The sequence below is a fragment of the Neolamprologus multifasciatus genome, chromosome 16, assembly GCF_963576455.1.
Source record: "Neolamprologus multifasciatus chromosome 16, fNeoMul1.2, whole genome shotgun sequence".
In the NCBI taxonomy this organism is placed as follows: Eukaryota; Metazoa; Chordata; class Actinopteri; order Cichliformes; family Cichlidae; genus Neolamprologus; species Neolamprologus multifasciatus.
Window position 1 is genome coordinate 707776 of NC_140454.1, and position 24541 is coordinate 732316.

Sequence of the window (24541 nt, forward strand, 5' to 3'; positions counted from 1 at the left end):
ATATTTCATTTAAGGGAGGAAACACTACGAATATGCAAAAGCATTTGCTCACAAAACACACGATGACCTTAAATGAATGTCGTGTTTTTAATTCCGCTCCGGACTCGTGAATCTCAACCCAGCAGCAGCGGTAACGTTTGCACGTCCTCTCCCGTTAATGCGGCAGGTAAATAATCAACTAACAGTGCAGATTATGTTAGCACGATCTGCCTTATTACAAACCTGCCATTACTGTGCATTTAGGTGACCATGATGAGAGAGACAGAGTCTGGCTCAGATGCTGGCAGTTCTCGCTGCAGTCTACCGTAGCGTCTCCTTTCAGGCAGGATAGACGAATGTCACCGAGCAGTGACTCAGTTTGTGGTCAAAGGCTTGAACCCATTTGCCACAGCAGATGATTTTCAGTAAGTGAATGTGTTTAATTGTAGGCAGGGACATTACTGGATATTCTTGTCTAATTGCTACAGAATAATTTATGTTATACTTTGTTATTGCTACAGAAGAATATTTATTTTATTATTTTACATTTACAATTTTTTCCTGGGGACCCTGTGACACCCCATTGAAGAGCCGTAGGCTGTGGATCTCTTAAGATCTCACTGTTGGGTTTGTAAGGCCATGTTACTCCTAAATTTCTATCTTGTTCAAAGAGAAGATATAAAACAAAGTTCTAAGCTAATCGACCTTAGTGTTCTCCTTTTTAAAAAGAATCGATAAAGAATCGAATCGTTAAACAGAATCAAAAATGGAATCGGAATCGTGAAAATCTCATCAATACCCATCCTGAGCTGGATATTTGCTCTGGTTGATTTCAATGAAACTTGTTGGTACGAGGAAAAAAGAGGACTAGCTAAAAGGATACAGTTACGTTTGATGATGATGCTTACCATACACGTGTAAAATGTTAAACGTATTCTTAGTATTGCTTTGTTTTGTTCTTGACATGTGTTGGATTGTTGAATAATGAGGAAGTAGATGAGCATATGATTTTGATATGTGAAGTTCTTTTATAAAAACTGGGTGAGGGTGAGTAAGAGCAACACTGAGGATGACAATGGCGTGATATCAGCTGGTGCACACTATCAGCATCTGCAGTGTTTAAATATAAATTCATCCTGAGGTCTACAGATGGCTGTTGTGGGCTCAGCTGCAGTGCCTTAAGAAGAAAATGCCTTTATCTGTGACAATCTGACAACAGCAGCTATTACTACAGCTCTTACAGACATCCCACTTTTTATGGCAACTGTGAGGATAGAAGTCACCACAGATGGGAAGGCAAGTTAAATATCTTGTAATCTAAAGTAGAAAGTGATGACATTTTATTCAAGCTCAAGTATCACTATATTAGTCTTTGCTTATGAATTTGAATGTTGTTAGAGATGGAGCTGGAGTAACTGTGCGGATGACACAGCACCACAGAACTGTTAGCTCCCCTTATGCAGCACGGCAGTGACTCATGCTACAGATGTGTTGATTTGTGTAGATTCCCCTTGGTAAGTGTATGGAGACAGTTTTTCACCAATTGCAAATGTACTCCAACGCAGCCCATTTGCCCTGCATGTTGCATGACGTGGATGACACTGTCCTTCATGGAGCTGATGGCCCACCGTATCCCAGAATTCATAGCATGGCCTAGCCAATTCCAGTTTCTAACAATGGCGACTACTACTTAGCTTTAATATCACTCTTATTTCTCTTTCTGGGTCACAAAATAAACTTTTAAGATATTTTCAGGTGAGAATGTAGCTGTGTGAACCTCCGGTTGCAGACACACTGCTGGCCCAGAACAGTTTCAGCTCTGGCCTCAGATGTCAGCCTAATGTGTAGCTTAATCAAGCCATGTAATAACATCATGTGCCAGAATATAATAGTACAAAAGTAACAAGACAAAACCCTGTTTAGACAGTGAATGGACCGATTCTTATTTAGCACTTTTCTGCTCTCCCAGATTACTCAAAGTGCCACATACATTCATTTTCTCTAAACTGAGTGCTTCCTAACTACATTCATACTCTTGACATGCAAACTGGAGGAGCGAGGGATCGAACCACTAACCTTCCAATCAGTAGGTGACCTGCTCTACCACCTGAGCTACAGCCACCCAGTGGTAAGCATGAGTAAACTGTCACTAGGTTTTAGATAAAGTGTACACTCACAAACCTGTCAAACCTGCATTTGAAACATTGGCTACCATAGCAGTAAATGGTCTGTATTTGTAAAGCGCTTTACTTGGTCCTAAGGACCCCAAAGCACTTTACAATCATCCACACACTGGTGATGGCAGCTACATTTTAGCCACAGCCACCCTGGGGTGCACTGACAGAGGCGAGGCTACCGGACACTGGTGCCCCTCTGACCACCACCAGTAGGCAACGGGTGAAGTGTCTTGCCGAAGGACCCAACGACAGAGACTGACCAAGCCGGGGCTCGAACCGGAACCTTCCGATTACAAGACGAACGCCCAACTCTTGAGCCACGATCGCCCCATGTATAGTATTGCAACATGGCTTTTGGGTCTTGGGAAAATAGGAACATAAATAGTGCCATTATTGCCAGACCTGGCCCACATCTGGTTGACATACACCCTGCCATGACAACGGTCAGTCAGAAGTGCCAGCTTGATGCCGGATCCAGGGAAGACCTGTTTTCTATGAGCCTGGGCCACATACACCAAACCACAATCGGGCCAGATATGGCGTGCCATCGCATAGACAGTGCCATCTATGAAAGGCCTGGCCCATATCTGGATGACATACGTCTTATCACGCCAGAAGTCAGCCAGCAGTGCCAGCTTGACACCAGATCGGGCCCAGACCTGTGTGCTATGTGGGGAAAAGTCTCAAGATGATGAGCTACAGCCTTGTTTTAAAGTGTTTATCTTTGAAGGTGCTGTGTCTCGAATTGCAAATCTGGAGGGTGTGCAATCAATTTAAACTCTGAGAAATACTGGTGAATACATTCTGAATAATTACTGCTGGGCTAAATTGGTTATGAATGCAATGCTGAGCCAGGGCAGAGTGTGTGGCTGAGTTTCTTCTTGCAGTCCAAGGAGTGAAAATGAGATATATTCCAGCTCCCTTACATGCAGAGTACATCAGCTCCAAGCTAATCTGCAGGTTTTTTTTTTTTTTGGTTTTTTTTTGCCTGTCCCGTTTGGCTCTTTTGCCATCAGAATTATTGTCTAAAGGCGAAGAAAGATGCCCAACGGATTTTCTTTACCAAATTGACCATCCCAGCTTTGCCGTAATGGTCCATTTGATTCACCTTTTATTCTTTATTTTATTTTCACTTGCTGAATACGGGACAGACTTGACTGGGGGAAAGAAAAGGGAGAAAGAAAGAGGGAGAGAAAAACAGTTGAGAAGAGGGACGGGGGAGAAGGGCAAAAACCAAAAACCAACAGAATAAGCAGAAAAAAAAAATACATATATCGATCACCTGGATCACCTGTTGAGAAAGAAAAAAGAAAACAAGCAGAAGAAAACGAGAGTAATACAATAAACAACATCACAATGATCTATGGGAATATGACAGTAAATACTAAATATTAAACATTATTGTGCAGCACGTAAGATCGACAGCACAGTGTGCATTGAGGTAGGAGCCAAAAAGGGTGTAGTTTGTGTGTGTGATCACCCGTGTGTACACCTGTGAGCATGGACGCGCTTGTTTTCTTAAAAGGTTCCCTCATGTAATGATCTGCTAGAGGGTGTGTGGGGGGGGGGGGGGGGGGGGGGGCACAGCCCCGTCCTCCAGGGCATGAAGCAGGTATGGAGGAGATCAAAACTCCAGACATCCAGAGGCCCTCAGAGCACAAGAGACCAAGGAAGACCAACAGAGGGGCAGCTGAGCCACTGTCCCAGAAAGAGCTGAGGAGAGTCCCAGATGAGGGGTCACCCAGCAGCCACGGAGCAGAAGCCAGGGGGGGTTGCAGTGACGTGCCCGTGAGCTCCGCCGGCAGCCAGCTGTGCCTGAGTGACCGAGCCCCAGGCCGAGAGGCCGGGGGCACCCCACCTCCGAAGTGTCCCAAGCGAGCCACAGGCTCCAGGCCCCGATAAGCAGCCGCCAAGGAGTGAGCCGGTGTGTACCCGGACGCCCACCCCCGGACACAAAGAACCACCAACACACCGATGTCTGAGGGAGTCCGCCCCCGGCAGGGGAAGTGGTGGGGGGAGATAGGCCTCCAAACCTTGGAGGGCCTGAGCTGTCCTCAGAGAGGTGGCGTCTGATACCCAACCTGACATATGGACACAGACATACAGGCACACACAGATACAAACATCCATTCCCACCCTCATGCTCTCATATGCACTTACTCCACACTCAACCAACGTGGAGACAGACATAAAGAGACGCTGTACACACAATCACACTCCCCAAGCGTACTCTACGAACCGGGTCTAGGTACCCTTGCCCCTGGAGGGGGGAACTGCACCCAGACCCAGGTTGTGTTACCCTTTTCCCTGCGGTGGGGAGAAGCAGACCGCCCCGACTCCGCAGCAGCAGGGAGGCCCCACATTCCGGACCCCAGTCGGACGGCCAACTCCTCCTCCTAGCCCCCCTGCTCCAGCAGACTGCAGAGAACGAGGGTGAGAGAAGACTCCTAACCTCCCTCCACCCGCTCATTGTAGTGTTGATGCATGTGTGTTCTAAGGTGCATTTAAAACCCAGGAGGGCATGGAGCTACCTGCCAGAGAGCAGCAGGTAAGCGCATAGTCCCTCCTGCTAGCCCTCAATGTCTACGTGTATTTAAAATTGAGAGGTGGGCAACGACGCCAGGGGTGAGGTGTACACCCTGATGGTAATTTGGATTCCGTGTAGCGTGCCCACCCCCAAGATCCTATATGTATGTGTAATGAGAGTGTGAGTAATGTGAATGTCTAAGTTGTGGGATAAAATTGAGGCAGAGGCAGCCAGAAGGGGACGGGGGGGGGGGGGGGGGGGGGGTTACCTCCTCTGCACCCTGGTGACACACCCCTACTCCAAGGCCCTGCAATCTGCAGGTTTTTCACCATTGTTGCTCAGCCCTCCTTCCCCTTTAAAGGTATTTATTTTCTTATGGTTCATTATTATTTATTATTGCTGGGGGCAATGTGAAATCTGAGGTCATAGAGTGGTGTCAAACAACAACTGCAATCAAGTGTTTGCGATAACTAGTAATTTTACGTGTCTTTGTAAAATTCAGCCATAATTTAAGGATGAACCACTTTTTTAAGGTCTTGCCACAGCATCCAAATCAGATTCAGGTCCCTATTTTATCTTAAGCAACTCAGAGGTGGACATGCTGATGCGTTTTGGACCATTGTCCTGCTGCAGAACCTTTCTGCACTTCAGCTTCAGGTCATGAACAGATGGCCAGATTCTCCCTCTGAGCTGTATGAAGGGCCCGCCTGCTTAAAACGCTCCAGGACCTCCCGGTCCCAAAGTCCACCATCACATAATTAAATGACTACAGGCTCCCTGATGTCTGAATGTCATGAACGACTAGTACTGAGCCACCTGAAGGACATCACAGAGCCCCTGCTGAAGTGGACTTCACCGTTGGGTCTATTTTCCGTGTCTGCATCCTTCGAAGGCCATATTTTAAGGTCAGTTAGGTTACAGCAAAGTGCCGAAGGCTGTTCTAATTTGAAGCGTCTTCCAAATGTGGCCTCCTTTTCCCCGGATTTGATAGATGGGTCAGATGTATCCTTCGAGGTCTGCCCTCCCATTCATTACGCTAATGTTAATGTTAGCAAGGTTATTTTCCTGCCTTTGTTTGAGATGGGAAAGTGATATGAACTCAGAGCTCCTTGAATTTTTTACTGAAACTGAGTTAAATTTCACTGCTGTAATTTTTGAATGAAATTTCTTTTATAATAATCCAATAAATTTAATGTTGGTCATATTGTATTTATATTATTTGACCAAAGTGAGATGACTTTAATCTCATGAACCACATTAAGTAACTGTTGTTTGCCAGCTAATGTTAAAGTTACTTTTGTGTAAGGAGACACAGCCTAACGATCTTATTTTTACAATCCCATCACTCAGCCTCAAATACATCACCCGCCAGCACCCACCCCAAATTGTAGACTCGGGCTGAGGATCCTGTGGAGAGGTTAGCAGCCTACCCAGAACATCGTCTTCTCAGCTCCAACCTCAACCCCGTGTCTGTGGTAGACAAGGTTGGAGGTGTAACCCTCTCCTGGGTAAGTTCACCTCACTCTCGGTTCGGCAGGAGCTGGATATGAGTGCAAATAATCACAACCAGAGGTGGGCAGTAACGCGTTACAAGTAACGTGTTACTGTAATCCGATTACTTTTTTCAAGTAACGAGTAAAGTAAGGGATTACTATTGCAAAAACGGTAATTAGATTACGTTACTTTCCCGTAGGAACGCTGCGTTACTGCGTTACTAAAACCGTGATTTTTTTGCGAGAATGTCTCATGACAGTGACGTAAGCGAGTGCGACGTTCGTGACAACAGCTGTGTGCAGATCAACAATGGATCATATATCGAGTTGGGAGAGAGTATGAGCGTGCAGCGTTTAAAGCGTGGAAGTACTGACCTTACTTTGAGTTTGATTCCATAAAAAGTGACAAAAACATTAGTGTCCGTTGTGCGTGGGAAGAAAACTTCTCTTTACACCGAAAAAACCCCTAAACTTCCGAGCAAGCACCGAGTAGCTACGACGTAATGGGAAACTCACAGAGAAACTCGCGGATTCTTCCACTGACCGCGGCACACCTGCACCAGGGTAAACCTCCGCCTACCCCACTCCTGCTTTACAGGTGAAAATAGAGCAACAGGACCGCTAGTCTTTGACTTTATTTATTTTCTGCTGTGTTTTACTTGCATCTATTTGAAAGACTGAGTGTAAACACACAAAATATTTTATTTTATGTGCTGGAATGTGCAGAAAATAGGTTTAAATGTTAAACTAATTTCTTCCAGTCAGAGAATGTTGCAGATAATTAAATGTTTGCTTGATGCATAAAGTTAAAAGATTAAAACTAATAAAACAAGTTTTAAAAAGAGACTTTTCCATTTGATTACATTTTGTATGATGATTATGCAGAAAAAGTAGAATTGGGCTGAAAGATCTATCACTTTATCACCTATTCAGGTTGTAAATCATGTTTTTAAAAAGTAACCAATTAACTAAGTAATTAATTACTTTTGAAAATAAGTAATCAGTAAAGTAACAGGATTACTTTTTGGGGAAGTAATCAGTAATTAGTTACTGATTACTTTTTTAAAGTAACTTGACCAACACTGATCACAACACACAGGAGTTTCAGTAAACTGTGACTTTAGTTTTCAACAGGTAACCGCTTCATAACAGAGATTACAACCTGGGCCTTTACAAAATAAAATAAAACACCTTGTGCTTAGTTATTTGAATTGTGCCTTTAAAAGGTATTTTATTAGGTTGCAACCTTATCTTTCAGAGTTTTATAGAGTCGATGGTCAGTCAAGTCAATGAACAGGCTGCCGGGGGATTCCCATGATGCACTGAGTTTTCCCTTTCCAGTCACCTTTCTCACTCACTATGTGTTAACAGACCTCTCTGCATTGAATCATATCTGTTATTAATCTCTGTCTCTCTTCCACAGCATGTCTTTATCCTGTCTTCCTTCTCTCACACCAACCAATCACAGCAGATGGCCCCGCCCCTCCCTGAGCCTGGTTCTGCTGGAGGTTTCTTCCTGTTAAAAGGGAGTTTTTCCTTCCCACTGTCGCCAAAGTGCTGCTCATAGGGGGTCATATGATTGTTGGGTTTTTCTCTGTATCTATGAAGCGCCTTGAGGCGACTTTTGTTGTGATTTGGCGCTATATAAATAAAATTGAATTGAATTGAATTGAACAGATCAAGTTCAGTTCTCCACACCCCCACCTAATTTCTGATGAATGCTCATAGGGTCATTTTGATCTTGTAGAGTTCTGCATTCCAGGTGATGCACGGGCTGGTCAGTCAGGTCTTATCAGCTACTGGCATTTTTTCTTTCAGTTTATTTGACATGATATTTAGACAGTTGCCCACTCTGCTCTTTGTATGTTCCATCCATCCATTTGCTTCCACTTTTCAGGGTCGCGGGGGGCGCTGGAGCCTATCCCAGCTGTCATAGGGCGAGAGGCGGGGTACACCCTGGACAGGTCGCCAGTCTGTCGCAGGGCCAACACACAGGGACAGACAACCATTCGCACTCACATTCACACCTTTTAGATTAATTTAGATTATCCAATTAACCTATCCCCACAAGCTGCATGTCTTTGGACGGTGGGAGGAAGCCGGAGTACCCGGAGGGAACCCACGCAAACACGGGGAGAACATGCAAACTCCACACAGAAAGACCTGATGGTGGAATTGAACTCAGGACCTTCTTGCTGTGCGGCAACAGTGCTAACCACCGTGCTGCCGTCTTTGTATGTTATATTATTAAAAATGATGTGACTGTATAGCTGCAGACTATCTAGAAAAGACTGGTGACAACAAATAAGACTCAACTTAATGGGTGAAATGTTTTCCCTTTAAGAGGCACTTCACTCTGTGTGTGAGAGCTCTGAATCCAAAGTAAAGTCTGCGTGAGCCGCTGTGGCAGAAGGTCTCTGCCTGTTGACAGCTGTCACATTTCATAAGATATACTGGTTTCCCATCACCCCCATTTCTGTCCCACAAGACCTTCTGCTAAATGAGAGGCAACAGGTTTTTATAGCTATACACAAAAATTTACAAACGGTGCACCACGGTAGCTGGTATAAAACACTCGATTTGTTCCTTTTCTGCCTTTCTCATTTAGGCTGCTTCAGAAGAGCTCGGGTGCAGGCAGGTGTGTGCTTTATGTGCCTGATTGACACCTGAGCAGGGGCTCTGACATAGATGCTCCATTCCCTCTGCACCGGCACTAATAAAACAAGAAGACGCTCGCTGTCAGTGTTTGTCACTGAGAAACAAACAGGGGAGGTGGATGGTGCTGCTGGCGAGCATTGGCCATCGCACGCTAACATTTTCTGACAAGAGGCAACAGTTTAAAATAGGTTTATCTCAGAGGGAAAACAAAGGGACTATAGAGTGAATAGAAAGCTTCGGGGACAGATTTCACTACAAAAAAATAAATATACTGAGAAGTGAGGGGAAAAGATGTGGTCGGCGCATGCTACAGGAATATGTTGGAAATTTTTGTCATTCTAATTTTCATTCAGAAGGAAGAAAAGAAGGTCATGCTAATCAAGAGCTGCGAAACAATCAAGCAATAACCACGAGGCACGAAGAGCTTGTGCAGGAGTTACTCAGGTCTCAGCTGTTTGAAGACGTGGTCATGTACTTTAACCCTCTGGAGTTGTGCCGGTGTGTCCAAATCACACGGCCTTGCTGCTACGGTTAAGATGATGTAGCGTAGCATGCAGCTGTGTCAAGTCTCTGTTTCAACTTGTCTTCAAGCTATATGCCAGTTTTTATATTGTATTGATAGGCCAGCTAAAACCAGAGTTTTGATAAATAATTTACTCTTTTTAACGAATACCATTGTCACAGGAATTCAAAGGTCAATTCAATTCAATTCAACTTTATTTATATAGCACCAAATCACAACAAAAGTCGCCTCAAGGCGCTTCATAGATACAGAGAAAAACCCAACAATCATATGACCCCCTATGAGCAGCACTTTGGCGACAGTGGGAAGGAAAAACTCCCTTTTAACAGGAAGAAACCTCCAGCAGAACCAGGCTCAGGGAGGGGCGGGGCCATCTGCTGTGATTGGTTGGGGTGAGAGAAGGAAGACAGGATAAAGACATGCTGTGGAAGAGAGACAGAGGTTAATAACAGATATGATTCAATGCAGAGAGGTCTGTTAACACATAGTGAGTGAGAAAGGTGACTGGAAAGGAAAAACTCAATGCATCATGGGAATCCCCCGGCAGCCTACGTCTATTGCAGCATAACTAAGGGAGGATTCAGGGTCACCTGGTCCAGCCCTAACTATATGCTTTAGCAAAAAGGAAAGTTTGAAGCCTAATCTTGAAAGTAGAGATAGTGTCTGTCTCCTGAATCCAAACTGGAAGCTGGTTCCACAGAAGAGGGGCCTGAAAACTGAAGGCTCTGCCTCCCATTCTACTTTTAAATACTCTAGGAACAACAAGTAAGCCTGCAGAGCGAGAGCGAAGTGCTCTAATAGGGTGATATGGTACTACAAGGTCATTAAGATAAGATGGGGCCTGATTATTTAAGACCTTGTATGTGAGGAGCAGGATTTTGAATTCTGGATTTAACAGGAAGCCAATGAAAGGTCCGCGCAAAACAAAATAAAAATATGACACCAGCTTTCCAGTTTCCAGCTCTTTGTATGTTTGGCAGTTGAAGTGTGACTTTTTTCCTCATTCTGTAAGAATATCATAGCTTGATTTGTCATAGCTTCTGAGATAATACAGAAAGAAGCTTATATGTTACCCGTTTATTTTTCATTGTGTTAATATTAGATTGTTAAAGGAGCTGGACACCACCATGTTAAGTATTCATTAGCCAGTGCAACTATCGACCTATTACATGGTTATTTTTTTGATGTTAACATTAGATTTTATCCATGTAAGACACTTACCTGTAGTCTTCTGTAGTCGTACTCACAGCTGAGGCCAAAGTTTTTAACCCTTATGAAATTGATTTCAGTATGAATATCTGTTTCCAAAATAACAATGTCCACTAAGTTTAATTAGGATATTTTATTGATACACCAAGTTGGAACAAGAAAGGGCAAAAATGAGACATCCAAAATGATTAGCCCCATGGCCATTAATAATCAATACTTCACCCTTTCTGAGCCACAACTGACAACAGTCTCTTCGAGTAGGTCTTTATCAGGTTGGCACAGGTCTCCTGAGGGATTTGGGACATTCCTCCATTGCAACTTGTTCTAGCTTGTCCAAATTGCACAGTTTCTGAGCAGGAAGATTCACTTTGAGCACTCACCACAGATTCTCAATAGGATTGAGGTCTGGGTTCTGTGCGGGCCCTCCAGGATCTTGGTTTTGGTATCCTTGAGGAACTGTTGGACTGGATTTTGGGTGAAATTCATATGAACACGTGGCTGGTCAAAGATCCTGAGACCCTGTATGAAGGAAGATGTTGAACAAAAGTCATGGATCATTAATAATACTCACCACCCTCTGCTTCACTTGGTCTCAAGGTCCTCCTGTGCTGACCTGCCTTTTCTTTTTGCGCCCTCTCATTCTTTCTCCATTCAGTGTGAGAGTGTGTGTATTGTTACCCTGCTAGTTCCTCCTCCTACTGGTCACGCACACCTGGAAATGTTCTGCTGATTAACTCACCTGTTTTTGCAAGCAGCCATTATCTGCAGCCTTCTTAAGACTAAAAAGAGTCGCTGCCAGAGCGTTGCATCTACTTCATGCTCTGTTCTACACTATGAAGCTTGTTCAGCATACCCAGGATACCTCTCCATTATCTGGATTGACTTACCCTAACGCTGTCAATCAGGATAACCAATCACACGAAGGCAGAACTCTGACCAATCTAAAAGGGGCATCTTAGATGACTCTTCTTTGGCAGAAAGTGATCCCTGTGACACACAAAGACATTATAAAATGTAAAAACAGAAAATAATAGTCAAATGCGACACTGTTGTAAAAGGAAAAGAGATGAAATTTAATCATTAACCTGGTGGTTAATGGCACAGAGCATTAAAATAAACATTTTAATTACACTTAATTATTGCAGTGTGCTCTCAGTGCTGCTGTTTTAAGGATGATGGCTGCACACATGCGAGTTCTGAAACTTGAACAGGATCCATTCAAACATTAAAGCTCACTGTCAGTCTAATAACGAGATGTGCAAAGTGTTTCAGTTCGACGCAGATCAAAGTAAAATTAATTGAGCAGTATTGTTGATGTGTGTCCTGTTCCAGTTCTGCATGTGTAACAACACTAAATGACCAAATGAATACATAGAGATTCCTGTGACAATTCAACATGTGGTCAGTGATTTTAATAAGGTGCAGCTTAAAAAGCTCCACGTGTTAAACCAGCAGCGTGAATGCAGAATGTGTTATGTATCCTGACACTTTTGAGACCCAGCATTCAGTTTTCTGGGAACATAAGCTCCCACCGGCTGGTTCTTGGGTGCTGGATCCCTGGGACCCTGATCTCGGGTTGCACCAGGGGCAGCCGGCCATTGGCCTTCGGTTCTCTGAGACTCCTACCCTTTTGCTGTGGGCACCCCATCTAGGGCCTCCGTCCTTCTCCTGCTGGGATGGGCGCGCAGATATCGTGGAGATGTGTGGCCTTAGGTCTTCGGTATTCTTGGGGACTGTGGATGGTTCGGTTCTGCCTCTGGCTCCTGGGACATTACTGTGGCTTCCTCATTTTTAAGTACATTTCGTGTGAAAGACACATACACAGTCCCAATCTCTCTCTCTCTTTTTCTCTCTTACACTCACACAAACCCCACAAAGAAAGACCTGCCTGTCTTTCCTTATGTCATACTGTAACCACTTATAGTGTAATAACTGAAAGAGGACAGATGAAGAAATACAGAGATAAAAGAAACACCTGAGCAAGAGGAGAATTAATAGAGCTGATCTTGGGAAAGCAACACGTGTTAGACACAACAGTGCATTCAGATCATAAAGAAAAGAAGTGCAGTTTTTGGAGATGCTCTGACTCAGTTTCCTCCCCATCACAGCTCGGTCTTTGTCAAACTCGCCGATTTTTCCTGCTTCTAAAACATCAACTTTGAGGACAAAAGGTTCACCTGCTTCCTAATAATCCTGATAATATCCCACAAGCAGGTGCCCTGATGAAGAGTTTTTCACTTCATTTATCAGTGATCATAATGTTACGCCTGACAGGTGCATCAGTATTTAGAATCATGTAACATGTTTGGAGATTGTTGCTGACTGAAGGATGATGCAGGACATGTAAGTATCAAGACTGACACGGGTACTTTGTTAATTTATTTCAATCGTGTAAACAATAATCAAAGTTCATTTAGCAAAGAAAGAAGAGAAAGCAATGCTACACAAAATAAAGCTAATACATTTCAATATTGCTTCAACTGTTCTGATGTCAAAAAGGAGCAGGAAGAAGTGCACACTTATTTAATCCCACTCCTTTACTATCAGTTATCGCTCCATATTCAGTCGGCTTCCTTAAGAGTAAATATATATATATATATATATATATATATATACAGGTGACCCTGAATCCTCCCTTAGTTATGCTGCAATAGACGTAGGCTGCCGGGGGATTCCCATGATGCATTGAGTTTTTCCTTTCCAGTCACCTTTCTCACTCACTATGTATTAACAGACCTCTCTGTATTGAATCATATCTGTTATTAACCTCTGTCTCTCTTCCACAGCATGTCTTTATCCTGTCTTCCTTCTCTCACCCCAACCAATCACAGCAGATGGCCCCGCCCCTCCCTGAGCCTGGTTCTGCTGGAGGTTTCTTCCTGTTAAAAGGGAGTTTTTCCTTCCCACTGTCGCCAAAGTGCTGCTCATAGGGGGTCATATGATTGTTGGGTTTTTCTCTGTATCTATGAAGCGTCTTGAGGCGACTTTTGTTGTGATTTGGCGCTATATAAGTAAAATTGAATTGAATTGAATATAATCTGCAGTAATGATAATGAACAGATTTCTGATATTATATATTCATCACATCATAATATTTCCTAAACAGATACATTCACTGAATTTCAACATTTTTTCTTTCTTTAAAATGTATGAAGATCATATCTTTATAACTTTTTTGAACTGCTTTATGTTTGGACATTGTTTCAACTCCATATTCAAACTGTTGCACAGCTTCAGAAACACAGAAGCCTTTTCTGGTAGTACGCACACTCACAGCTTTGAAGTTACAAAAACCCTTTAAATCATAACTTTAACTAACTTGTGCTGTTTGGAATTTCACTAGATCGGCAAATTTTAATATTTCATTCGGTAAAATAGTGAGTTTAGTGAGTAAGCTGCATTGTGAATGATTTGAGCTGCTTTTTTTTTGAAGAGTAAAAAGTGAAAAAAGTGAAACAATAGCTTAAGTAAGGTGAAACCAGTGAACAGTACAGAATAGGAAGTGCTGTCCTGTCTAATACCCGCTTTGCCTCGTTTAGGATTGCAGTGCTTTTTGATTCTGAATATATCGTTTTTCACCTTATTACCCCCAGAAATGTATTTATTTCACTGACTCTTTCAATATCAGCACCATTTATTTGAATATTTAAATGACTATTTCCAAATAACACAATTTTAGTTTTATTCAAATTTAATGATAATTTGTTTTTATCAAACCAGAACTTCACTTAACTCATTTCATTTGTCATCTCATCTGATAAATGCTGCAGAAAATCTTTGCATCGTCAGCAAAGAGAACCATTTTTAATAGTTTGGACACTTTACAAATGTCATTAATGTACAAGTTGAAGAATTTGGGGCCCAAAACTGACCCTTGGGGTACACCACAAGCAATCTGCATACATAAACATACAAAAACATTGAATTTCACAAACTGTCCTGGACTAGCTTAACGTTCCAGTTTTCTTATTAATATATTATGATCTATTGTGTCAAAGCCTATGAATAACCCAGCTACATAAAGCTTTTTCTCTATAGAATTTGTGATGTGTTGAATCTAATAGTGCCAGTGATGTTGATGTGCTTGATCTGAACCCGTACTGACTCTCGTGGTTATTCTTCATGGTCATTATCAGTGAAATGCTTGTTTAGTCCAGCCCCACATTTTTAACACTGTTCAGTATTTCCCATAATCTTTTAATATTATTTCTATTATTATCTAATTGCTTCTTATAGTATTCCTTTTTACTATATCTTAGTATATTTATCTAATTTCAGCATCTTCAGTTCTCTTTCTTAAGAAATCTCTGTATATTGCATTTTTCTTTTTACATGCATTTTGCAGACCTTTTGTTATCCATGGACAGTCATTATATTTATATTGCTTTATTGGACACTTTGTATTATCCAATAATGTAAATATTCTAAGGCAGCGGTCGGCAACCCTGCACTGCAAAAACTGTGACTAGAGGTTACTTTAAAAACCTATGGCAACAAAGTGACACTTAATTTACTTAAGTGGGTTTTAATTTCAAGTGATTTATGTAAAATGTATATAAAGTGTTAATTAAATTTCAACAAAAAACAAAAGTAGATATTAATAAAATTCAATTATGTGTTGGATTTAGGGATAAAATCCCGAATTGAAGGTTAAAAATGCCTAATTGTAACAAAAAATTCATTTGAAATTAATCTCTGAGAAAAATTACTTTGAATTTACTAACAATCTGGCAAAGGTTTAGTTAAAAATTACTAAAATATCCATTACAAATAAAATATTTTTTTTTGTTTTTAAATAAAACTCAATAATGTTCCAATTAAACTTTATAAATAATGACTGAATGATGAGAGAAAATCAAATTAATTTAACTTCTTTTCTGAGTAAAATGAATCACAAAGAGAACATTCAAACAGTAATTGTTTTATTGTGGAATATAAAACATATACAAAATTTATAATATAACATTTTTCTGCTTAATTTACGTTGTATGCACTGAAATTCTTCACTAGTGCTGCCCCAAAATAATAGGAAGAATAGGCCATAATTGAAAATACTCAACTTCTCGAGAATGTCAGTCTTTACTTTGGAGGTGGGCAGAAGATTTCCACTCTTTTTATACTCCTCAGTGGCTCTTTCCAGGTACATTTCAGTTTCGTATGCAGACTGTCCAATGAGGAACAGCTTCGACCAGGGCTCACAACGTTGAGAATAACGGTGTCCTGAGAAGATGTGGTTGCAGCAGAGTCTGCATTGGATACAACTGGATTGGATGATGAGTCATAGTCAGTTGACAGTTGATCAGAGGGGCTGCCGAAAACTGGCAGGATGACCAGGGTGATGCCAACAACCTTCACAGCGTCTTTGTTTCTTATCTGGTCACTTCTGTGAAGTCGTCCTGAAATTCTGGGTCAAAATACTGAAGACTGAAGTCATTTGAAATCCCAAAGGTATCCTTCACAACACTTTGCAGCTCCTCTACTGTTGGTGGGATCCTGATGGAAGAACCAACTTCTCGATTTGGTCATCAGTGATTACACGGAGCTCTGTCTCGTTCAACCTAGAATAAAATGTAAAAGGGCAGAGTTACGTTAGATTAAGTAGGTCAACTTGGTCATTTTCTGCTGCTTCAATTTCAAAACTAGTAGTTTAATTGAATACAATCATCCATCAAAACCTATTTAAAATGCATAGTCTACATACTGATCAGCTGACTTTAAGTTGAGGGATTTTCCAACAACTGAAAAGAACAACTTGGTGACAGATCATGACATGAAATAACACCATTTATGTATTTATATACTGTATATATCTTCCCATGCTTGAAAAGAGGTCCTTTTAATCTACACAAGGTCATCTCTGTATCCAAACAACATTGGGTGTTAAACATAGAAATTATGAAAGACTTATGTCAGATTAAACCTATATTACTATTTTACTTCCTGAATGTACGTTTGTCTTGAAGATCGTTCTACAGAAACATCGTGACTGAGCGTGTGTCTCACTGATACACCGACCAAGTTTAACTGGAACCTCCATCATCCCTCTATGTGAGCTTTGCCTGCACTAAAGTCACGGGGCTCCACCAGCATGACAATGAAAACCAGTTATGTCGCTGGACTGAGCCACTTTAGCTTCAATACCACAACTGAAAAACACTGCTGGAGACAAAAGCTTCAAAAAACTGTGACTGACAAAACCACACACAAATGATTTTAACTACATCACCAATCAGTGCAAAACATTTTCATAAAATGTTAAAAGTAAATGAGGGAGGTTACAGCAGTTATATTTTTTTAATATGGTAAAACATGTGGTCAAGCTCTGAAGTAACACAGCTGTGACCTTATGCTAGCAGTCCACTTCGTGCCATTTTGTGTAAAAATACGATACTGTCATTACAGTGGTCATTATTAATCTAATTTTGACGTATCATACTGTTTAGAACTTTAACCGCTATACGTTATTGTTTAAAACATGTCGTATTTTCGAACAAATTAAGATAATCTTACCTCGGACAAAATGTAGCTCATCCACTGCTGAAGCGTGTGCGTCCTGCACGTGGCAAATGTTTTCATCGGTTAAATCTATTAGATTTCTTCATGTTTCATGGCACTCATGCAATTTGGTTAAATCTGCTCAACAAACTATTGCTTAATTTACCCCAAACAAAATTTAAATAACTGAGCATCTCAAAAATGTTTCATTTTGCTTAGATTTAATTAAAACATGTAACTTTTGCAGGTAACTGTCATGGTAGGGGAGACCGGGGATAGTTGTAACGTGGGTCAGTTGTAACACTTCCAATTTCTCCAATCAGGGCTAAGTTTCAAATGATGTGACTCATCCTGTGCATGCCCAATTCAGTTCTGCTATCACATGTGAAAAATCAGCACATTTTGTCAAACACAGACAATTTAACACGAAAAAAAGTAATTTGTATGCCAAAAAGTAAGTTTTTCTACTTTATTTCAATTTCTAACAGCATTATCTGCTTTGCAGTTAAACTCATCAAACTTAAATTATGTTATTTGTATGTCTATGGGGATATATTCTGTGTAGGTCTTTAGTGCTAATGTTTTAGCCGTTGGCTGTAATGTTAGCTAGTTCATGGCTATAGGAGTCTGGGTCAGTTGTAACAATAATGCAGATGTTACAACTTACCACACTATTACTTTAACTTATATTAAACAAGTTGGGGCAACGACATCAGCAGAGAGGTTCACTGGTCACTTTTGTATATGCGGTTAATGCCATTGGCAACACAATTCCTCCACTGTTTGTGTTCCCACACATACATTATGCAGACCACTGTGTCAGAGATGGACCAGTAGGAAGTACTGGTAGTGGAAATAAATCAGGATGGGTGCAAGAAACAGATTTCCTCATCTTTCTGAAGCACTTTGCAAACCACACCAAGGTAAGCCATGATAAAAAGTAATGGAATTGCGATGCTGGTGAACAACTACATTTTTTCAGCTTCATTGTTATGTTCAAAAGTTGGTGCAAGAGTTGTAGGTTATAATGCCCACTGAGCCAATGAGGCCAAACTCAAGGAAGACCAACCAAAATTAATGAAATATTCAGTTGCAGAAAATTCCATAATTTGTCTTTTTTGGGGGGTTGGAATATGTTCAAAAGCTAGATTTCTGCATTCTGTCACACACACACACATAGCTACATAAATGGCTCTAAGTGCATTCATGTGTTGAATAAACAAAGATTACATGTTAATGTTTTGTCAGTACCCTTATTTCATTGTGTTACATTTCACCCCAGGATATGTTACAACTAACCCAGACTATGGGGTTAATTGTAACATTTCACTCTTTGTGTTTGAGACCATACCATGCAATGGTTAATTGTGCTGCAGAGAAAATAGCTGCACTATTTAATAGCAGAGACATGTAAATACTTTGCATTACATTTTGAATCCACTACCTTAAAAGAGCTCCAATTTACAGACAGAAATGTCAAAAATGTTACAACTATCCCCGGTCTCCCCTACTGGGTCGTGTGACCCAGTGTTTGAGTTTTATGTATTTTTTGTATTTATTTTCAATCTAGTTGAATTCTAGGTTGCTGTTCAGACCTTATTTCTAGTTTCCCTGGTTCCTGCGTCCACGTTTCATGTCTATGCGGTTAAGTTCATGTCATGTTTTATCTCCATGTCTATGTCTCCGTGTTTCCTGTTTTATTTTGTAAGAGTCTGGTGTTCTTTGTTCATTGTAGTTAGTGTTACTCTCCCCTGTATTGTCATTATGTTTCATTTGAGTCAGCTGTGTTCTCGTGTGTCTCCACTTCCCCTGATCACCTCATGTGTGTATTTAAGTCCTCAGTCTTTGCTCGTCGTTGTGTCGTCTGTGTACCTCCCCTCTGGTCAGGTTAAGTGTTTTTCAGGATTCTGTGCAGTTCGTGTTTGCCGTTTGGTTTATGTTGTTTTTCATGCAGCCGCGCGATGAGGTTGTGTGCAGGTCATGTTCACGTCTGTTTCGTCATGCCACTTGGTTCACAGTTTCCATGCATTTGCACAGCATTCTGTTCACAGTGGTCATAGTTATTCCTTTCAGTCAGGTTAGTGTTTTTCCAGTTTAGGTTTCTGGTTAGTTGCAGTCTGTCCCTGTTATGTTTTGTCTACTCCCTTCTGCATCAGCCCAAATAAAGGCTCGCTTTCAGTTTAAGTTCACTCCCGTCTCCTCGCCTGTGTTCGCACCTGGGTCCACCACACACACTCTCCACACGGTCTGCCCCCGCTGGCCGTGACAGTAACTGTGCAGGGGCGGGTCTAACAAAGTTTTGCCAGGGAAAGGGGGGCACGAAGAAATACTTTTCTCATTTAAAATGTCTAGTTTTTAATAAATAAGTTTCTGAATCTTACAACTTTTAAACTTGCAAGACTTTAAAAGTTTTTATCAGACGTAAAATGTATAGAAATCATAGATATATACCAACAAGACTGTACATCACTGTAACAGCAGCGTTTGTTTTCATTCAAAGGCTTTATGGCTTTTCCTTTAATACCTGGTGGGCCGGTTTCCAGTCAAAATGCCGATTTTTTTGTCCCAGTCCAGCCCTGGGCACAACACGCAGTGAGTTAATCTGAGCAGGTGCATTAAAAAATAAATGGTGCGGTGCACATTGCAAATCAGCTCGCATAGACACTTTAGTTGTGCCGCTTCTTAATGGCGGCATCTTAACTAACAACCCTAACTACCAGATTCAACTTTTAACCCTTTAAAACCGGTCAGAGCAGCACGCTCCGTTTTGCGTAACTATTTTTAAATCCCGGTAGCTCTGCAACCACGTGAGCTAGCGCAATAATTTTTTTTGCATATGAAACCGGAGGAGTTGTTCTTACATCTTATGCCATCAGCTTGTCCTCGGTCACAGTTTCCTTCCACATAAAGCTTTGCAAAAACTGCATAAAAAGCACTTGCAGCAACAAAAACATAATATTCCAGAAACACGCTTTGCTGATCCGATCAGTTGTTCATAACACTTCCTACGTCCATCAGCGCGAACTATCGCATATCCGCCATTACCTGCCAGAAACCGGAAGTGACGTCATTTTTGCGGAAATGTAGTTTTTCACCATCAGGGCCTCATGAGCCTATACTGGTGTTTTTAAAAGTTATCTTTGACTTTATGACTTTCTGTGTGGTTTCTGGGATGCTTAGGACTCATATTGCACTGCTGGAAATAGTTTATTTTGATGCATATGCTGCTTTTTTGCAAATTTGCATTATAATATTTTCGTTTTTCCTGCAGTAAATAAAAATTGGTGTATTTCAAAAATAAAACTATGAAGACACTCAAAATAAATTTCCTGTGGTGGGAAACTATTTTGTGCAACTTTTTTGTATTTACAGTTTTGAGGGATAAGCCTCTTAAATTTCTCTAACTAGAAATATATGTTAAAAAAACAAAAACGAGTTTACATTTTTTGTAGTTTATTGCACTTTTTTTGCAATTTATGTAATTACTATGCACTTAATGCAGACATATTATTAAAATTTAGGCTGTAATGGTTGTATTGATGTATATCAACTTGAAATGCTCCCAAAAATGGCTCCACAGCATGTAAACATATAATATAAGCTCTGGCGGACTTGGTTCTATGGTAGGTCTGAAAGGGTTAATTGGCTAAAAATCACTTAGCTTACTGATGAGAGGGACGTTGCTAGCTGTCAGTTTTTTCAAGCGATGTTGAAATTTCCACATTCCGACACTTCAAAAGCTTCAGCAGCTGTCGGCTCAGCGCAGCATCAGCACCACGGAGATACACGGATATATAGACTGGAGACAGAATTCCCAATGTGTTTTCGTGACTTTCAGGTGTATGGAGCAATTTTTTCTTTTCTGATCAAACCAGAAGCTTTAATGAACAGCTGGCTTGTCTCGCATTATCAAAATCAATCAAAATACAGCTGAATGAACTGAAAAGCTCGACTCTGTGGGGTCAAAGCTTGCAGAACTACAGACGCAGCTGGAATCCACAGCTGTGCGTGTTCATGGAGCTGCATGTTCACCTGCTGGACATCACTACCTGACAAGTTTAACTGTCTTCAGAACATTGCAGAGGCCTTATTGACAGTATGTAGCTTCACATATCTGTGTGAGCAGATTTTCTCTCACATGAGTGTCCTCAGGTAGCCTCTGAATGCTGGACACTCGGAGACCTGTGTCTCTGAGTGGGAGACCAGAGATCATATTAACATGTGTGTCTCTGTATTAACAAACATGCCATATTGGCCCAGTTTACTTTTCTTATCAATGTTGTGAGGAGACCATAAACAGCATTTGTATTTTCTGTTGTTCAGTTCATTTGCTGTTATGGATAAAAAGTCTTTTTTTGTTTCAAAATAGCTGAAAACTATTTGCTGACAGCTGCAAACATCTGCGAATACATAACCTACTTTTCTTATGTATATATTACATTTCACCTGCTCACAGGGGTTCCACTATGTCTACAACATGCTGTTATTACTGACAGTCACAACCCTCCATACCATCATAGAAAACAATCTTTTATTGAAATTACTGACCAACACTTAAACTGGAATGTGAAGCAATCTTGACACATTCGTGCAACAACAGATGGACAGTTAATTACAGCTTATATTAGTAATTTCTTCTTGAATAGATAAATACATAAAAACATACATCCGAATAGACTATATATCCATAAATCAGCACTGCTTCACGCATTAATGTCTTCTGTATAGGGGATGGGGGGCTCATCAACAGTGAAGCCATAGACACGGTGATGCACAAAATCCACAGTTTAATTGTTTAAATATCTGCACTGTAAACACACACTTATAAACACACACACAGAGTCTTTGTTCCTAATATATATATATATATATATATATATATATATATATATATACACACATATATATATATATATATGTGTGTATATATATATATATATGTGTGTGTATATATATATATATATATATATATATATATATATATATATATATATGTAATTTGCTGAATCTTGTATTATACTCATTTCACTTCTTTCTCCAGCAGAAATGTGTTTCAAAGGGGTTCCTATGCACTGGAAAGGATGCGGAAAAATAATTAGCGCCCGTGTTTTAAAGGGGAACTCCTAGAATTTAAATAAAAAGAAGAATCCATATCCTTTGAAGAAAGTTAGATTTTTAAAAGTGAGTACAATGACAAGGGTTTTGTTGTTGGGTGGCAGCTTTCTTCCATCAGTTTGATGAGCTGTGTTTAGAGGCTTTCTTCTCTCGCACGGCCTGTTGGAGTGGGTAGACGTTCCCAAATTAGTCCGGGTACAGAAGGAAACCTGAAAACGTGCTGTATTTGTTGTTGTTTCCACCGTGCGCTTTGCCGCCGTCCAGCTTTACATAAATCTCGTCCCCGGAATCAAGATGTAGGACGACGCTGTTACTGGCATAGTCGTAGTTCTGGTCTGCATCCTGCGCTATAGCACTGGCCCGGACCTGCATGAGAGATAATTGGAGATAATTAGCATTACACAAATCATGACAGGTTAAGCTAAAGCCAGAACAACCCATTCAGAATACAGAACATAGTTCCTCACTAGACTCTTGACTTGAAATGAGAGTGCGTAATTGCGCACCACAGCTCCGTTGTGAAGTCCATTCATGCAATAAACAATCACAAGAGTTTACATTTGTACAAAGCACGTGTTTTTAACAAACAATTGGGTATTTACCTGCCCGTTTTTACACAAGTCTGCCCACATGCTCGTCCCGTCCCCTCCGCGCATCAGCACATGATAGGTGAAGTAATAAATCCCGGACACCTGGCATGTAAACTTGCCGGTCGTCGGGTCATAGTGGTTCCCCAGGTTCGTGACAACGTCGTCGAAGCGCAGCACTTCGTATCCCTCGTGAGGATTTTTCAGTCCCACATAAAACGCTATCTTTGCCCCGCCGATAGCCGTGCCCAATTCTCCGGCAGTCTCAGTCCGCGCTGTGCCCACTACTCCGGAATACCCGAGCTTTCCAAAATATCCTCTATCCCCTGGTGGCCCCCTCGGACCCGGTGGTCCCGGTTCGCCAGGCGGTCCCCTCGGCCCCGGTTTCCCCGGCCGACCTGGCTCGCCCTTAGCTCCTTGAACAAAGCTGGGGGACGGAATGGCGCTCAGGTCCTGCATGACCTCCAAAGCCGCGGTGCTAGGTTTGGGGTTGTACGGGTCACAGATCATCCGACAGGTGCCCATCATCTCGTAGTGCGCATCGGTCTTAGAGGTTTGGACTAACAGGGGAATCACGATAAGGAGAGTCAAAACCATGACGATTCCAACCACAGCGGCGATGAGTCTCTTCCTCTGGAGAGTCCGAGAAGCAAGCGCTATAAAGTCCGTTTTGCTTTGGGACGTAATTATGGAAGGTAGTAAAAGCTCACTTGAAAAGAAAGCGGACCTAAACGAGTCACTCAGTCCCACGATAACACAAAGAGAGAGGGAGGAGAGAGAACAGCAAACGCAACGCCACCCTGAGCCCTCTTCAGCCTGCAGCGTTCAGCGCGGTGCCGCCGTCACTTGACTTTGCGCAGCTGACATATTCGTTTTGGCGTGGCTGGATGGCATCTCAAGACGCTTGCAGCAGGTTTTGTTCGTTCCCCCCCAAAAGTGAGAGGGGAGTCGGGAGCTGTTGACGCAGCAAGTTGAGGGCGAAGCCTGTTGCGTTAAGGCGGCAGCAATAATCATGTCATCTTTATTTATGAATTATAAATCCCTTTGCATAATTCTCAGGAATCCGGACGTATTATTGACACTTTGAAGCCCCAGGAGACCGTGGCACATTTCCCATTTTTTCGCCGTAAGTTCGAGGAAATTACCTTAAAGATGGATTTTGTCTTTGAGAAGAAGGGTCGAATAAATAGTTTCAGATGAACAGTTTAGTGTAGTCACAACTTCAGTCTCTGTGTTTGAGAAAAAAAGACCATTTGTTTTTTGACTAATGGTGAAACAGAATAAAACAAATTGACTGCTTGAAGTATCCGGTTCACAGCCACAGACGGAACCTTCCTCTCAGCTTATTCATTCTGTTGGTGTCACCAGCTCCAATACTGCTCCCCTACCAGACCACAGCAAATTGAACACTGCGCTTGCAACAGCTGAGTAATAGAAAATGGTTTTTAGTGAAAACATTACTTTGAACAATTAAACAGATGGGACAAAAAGGGATATTAATGACAAAATGTAGTTTAAAAATAAAGATATTTTGGAATTTGTTTTTAGAAATGCTTCCATAATAAAATTGAAAGCAACAGGTGAACATTCGAATGTGCATCTGTCAGCTTAACATCAAACAGAAGTGGGAAAAAAGCTGATAGAAAAAGTCTCGCTGTGTTTATTTATAGTGCTGGAGTGTTGGGGATCCTCAAGGATGTCCAGCTTCTCAAAAACATCAGCGGTTCTGCCTGATAAGATACGTGCGTTCATCTGAGTCATTTGCTGTGACCTCCACA

The 24541-nt window shown here is 41.5% G+C and overlaps 1 protein-coding gene across 1 annotated transcript; it reads right to left on the reverse strand.

Annotated features, from left to right (window-relative positions):
* Positions 1–22335: 22335 nt before the first annotated feature.
* Positions 22336–23449, reverse strand: c1ql2 (complement component 1, q subcomponent-like 2). Its single transcript, XM_085135029.1, has 2 exons — positions 22779–23449; positions 22336–22542 (listed from the first exon to the last, which is right to left on the reverse strand). The coding sequence occupies exons 1-2, from the start codon at positions 23358–23360 to the stop codon at positions 22363–22365; spliced, it is 762 nt and encodes a 253-aa protein (XP_084991155.1). The 5' UTR covers positions 23361–23449; the 3' UTR covers positions 22336–22362.
* Between the last annotated feature and the right edge of the window lie 1092 nt (positions 23450–24541).

Bases quoted from the DNA above. Each gene is read 5' to 3' on its own strand.
- c1ql2 (XM_085135029.1), bottom strand. From the start codon at position 23,360: ATGGTTTTGACTCTCCTTATCGTGATTCCCCTGTTAGTCCAAACCTCT. The intron at 22,543-22,778 runs GTAAATACCCAA...TCTCTCATGCAG, and splicing joins ACTTGTGTAAAAACGGGCAG to GTCCGGGCCAGTGCTATAGC.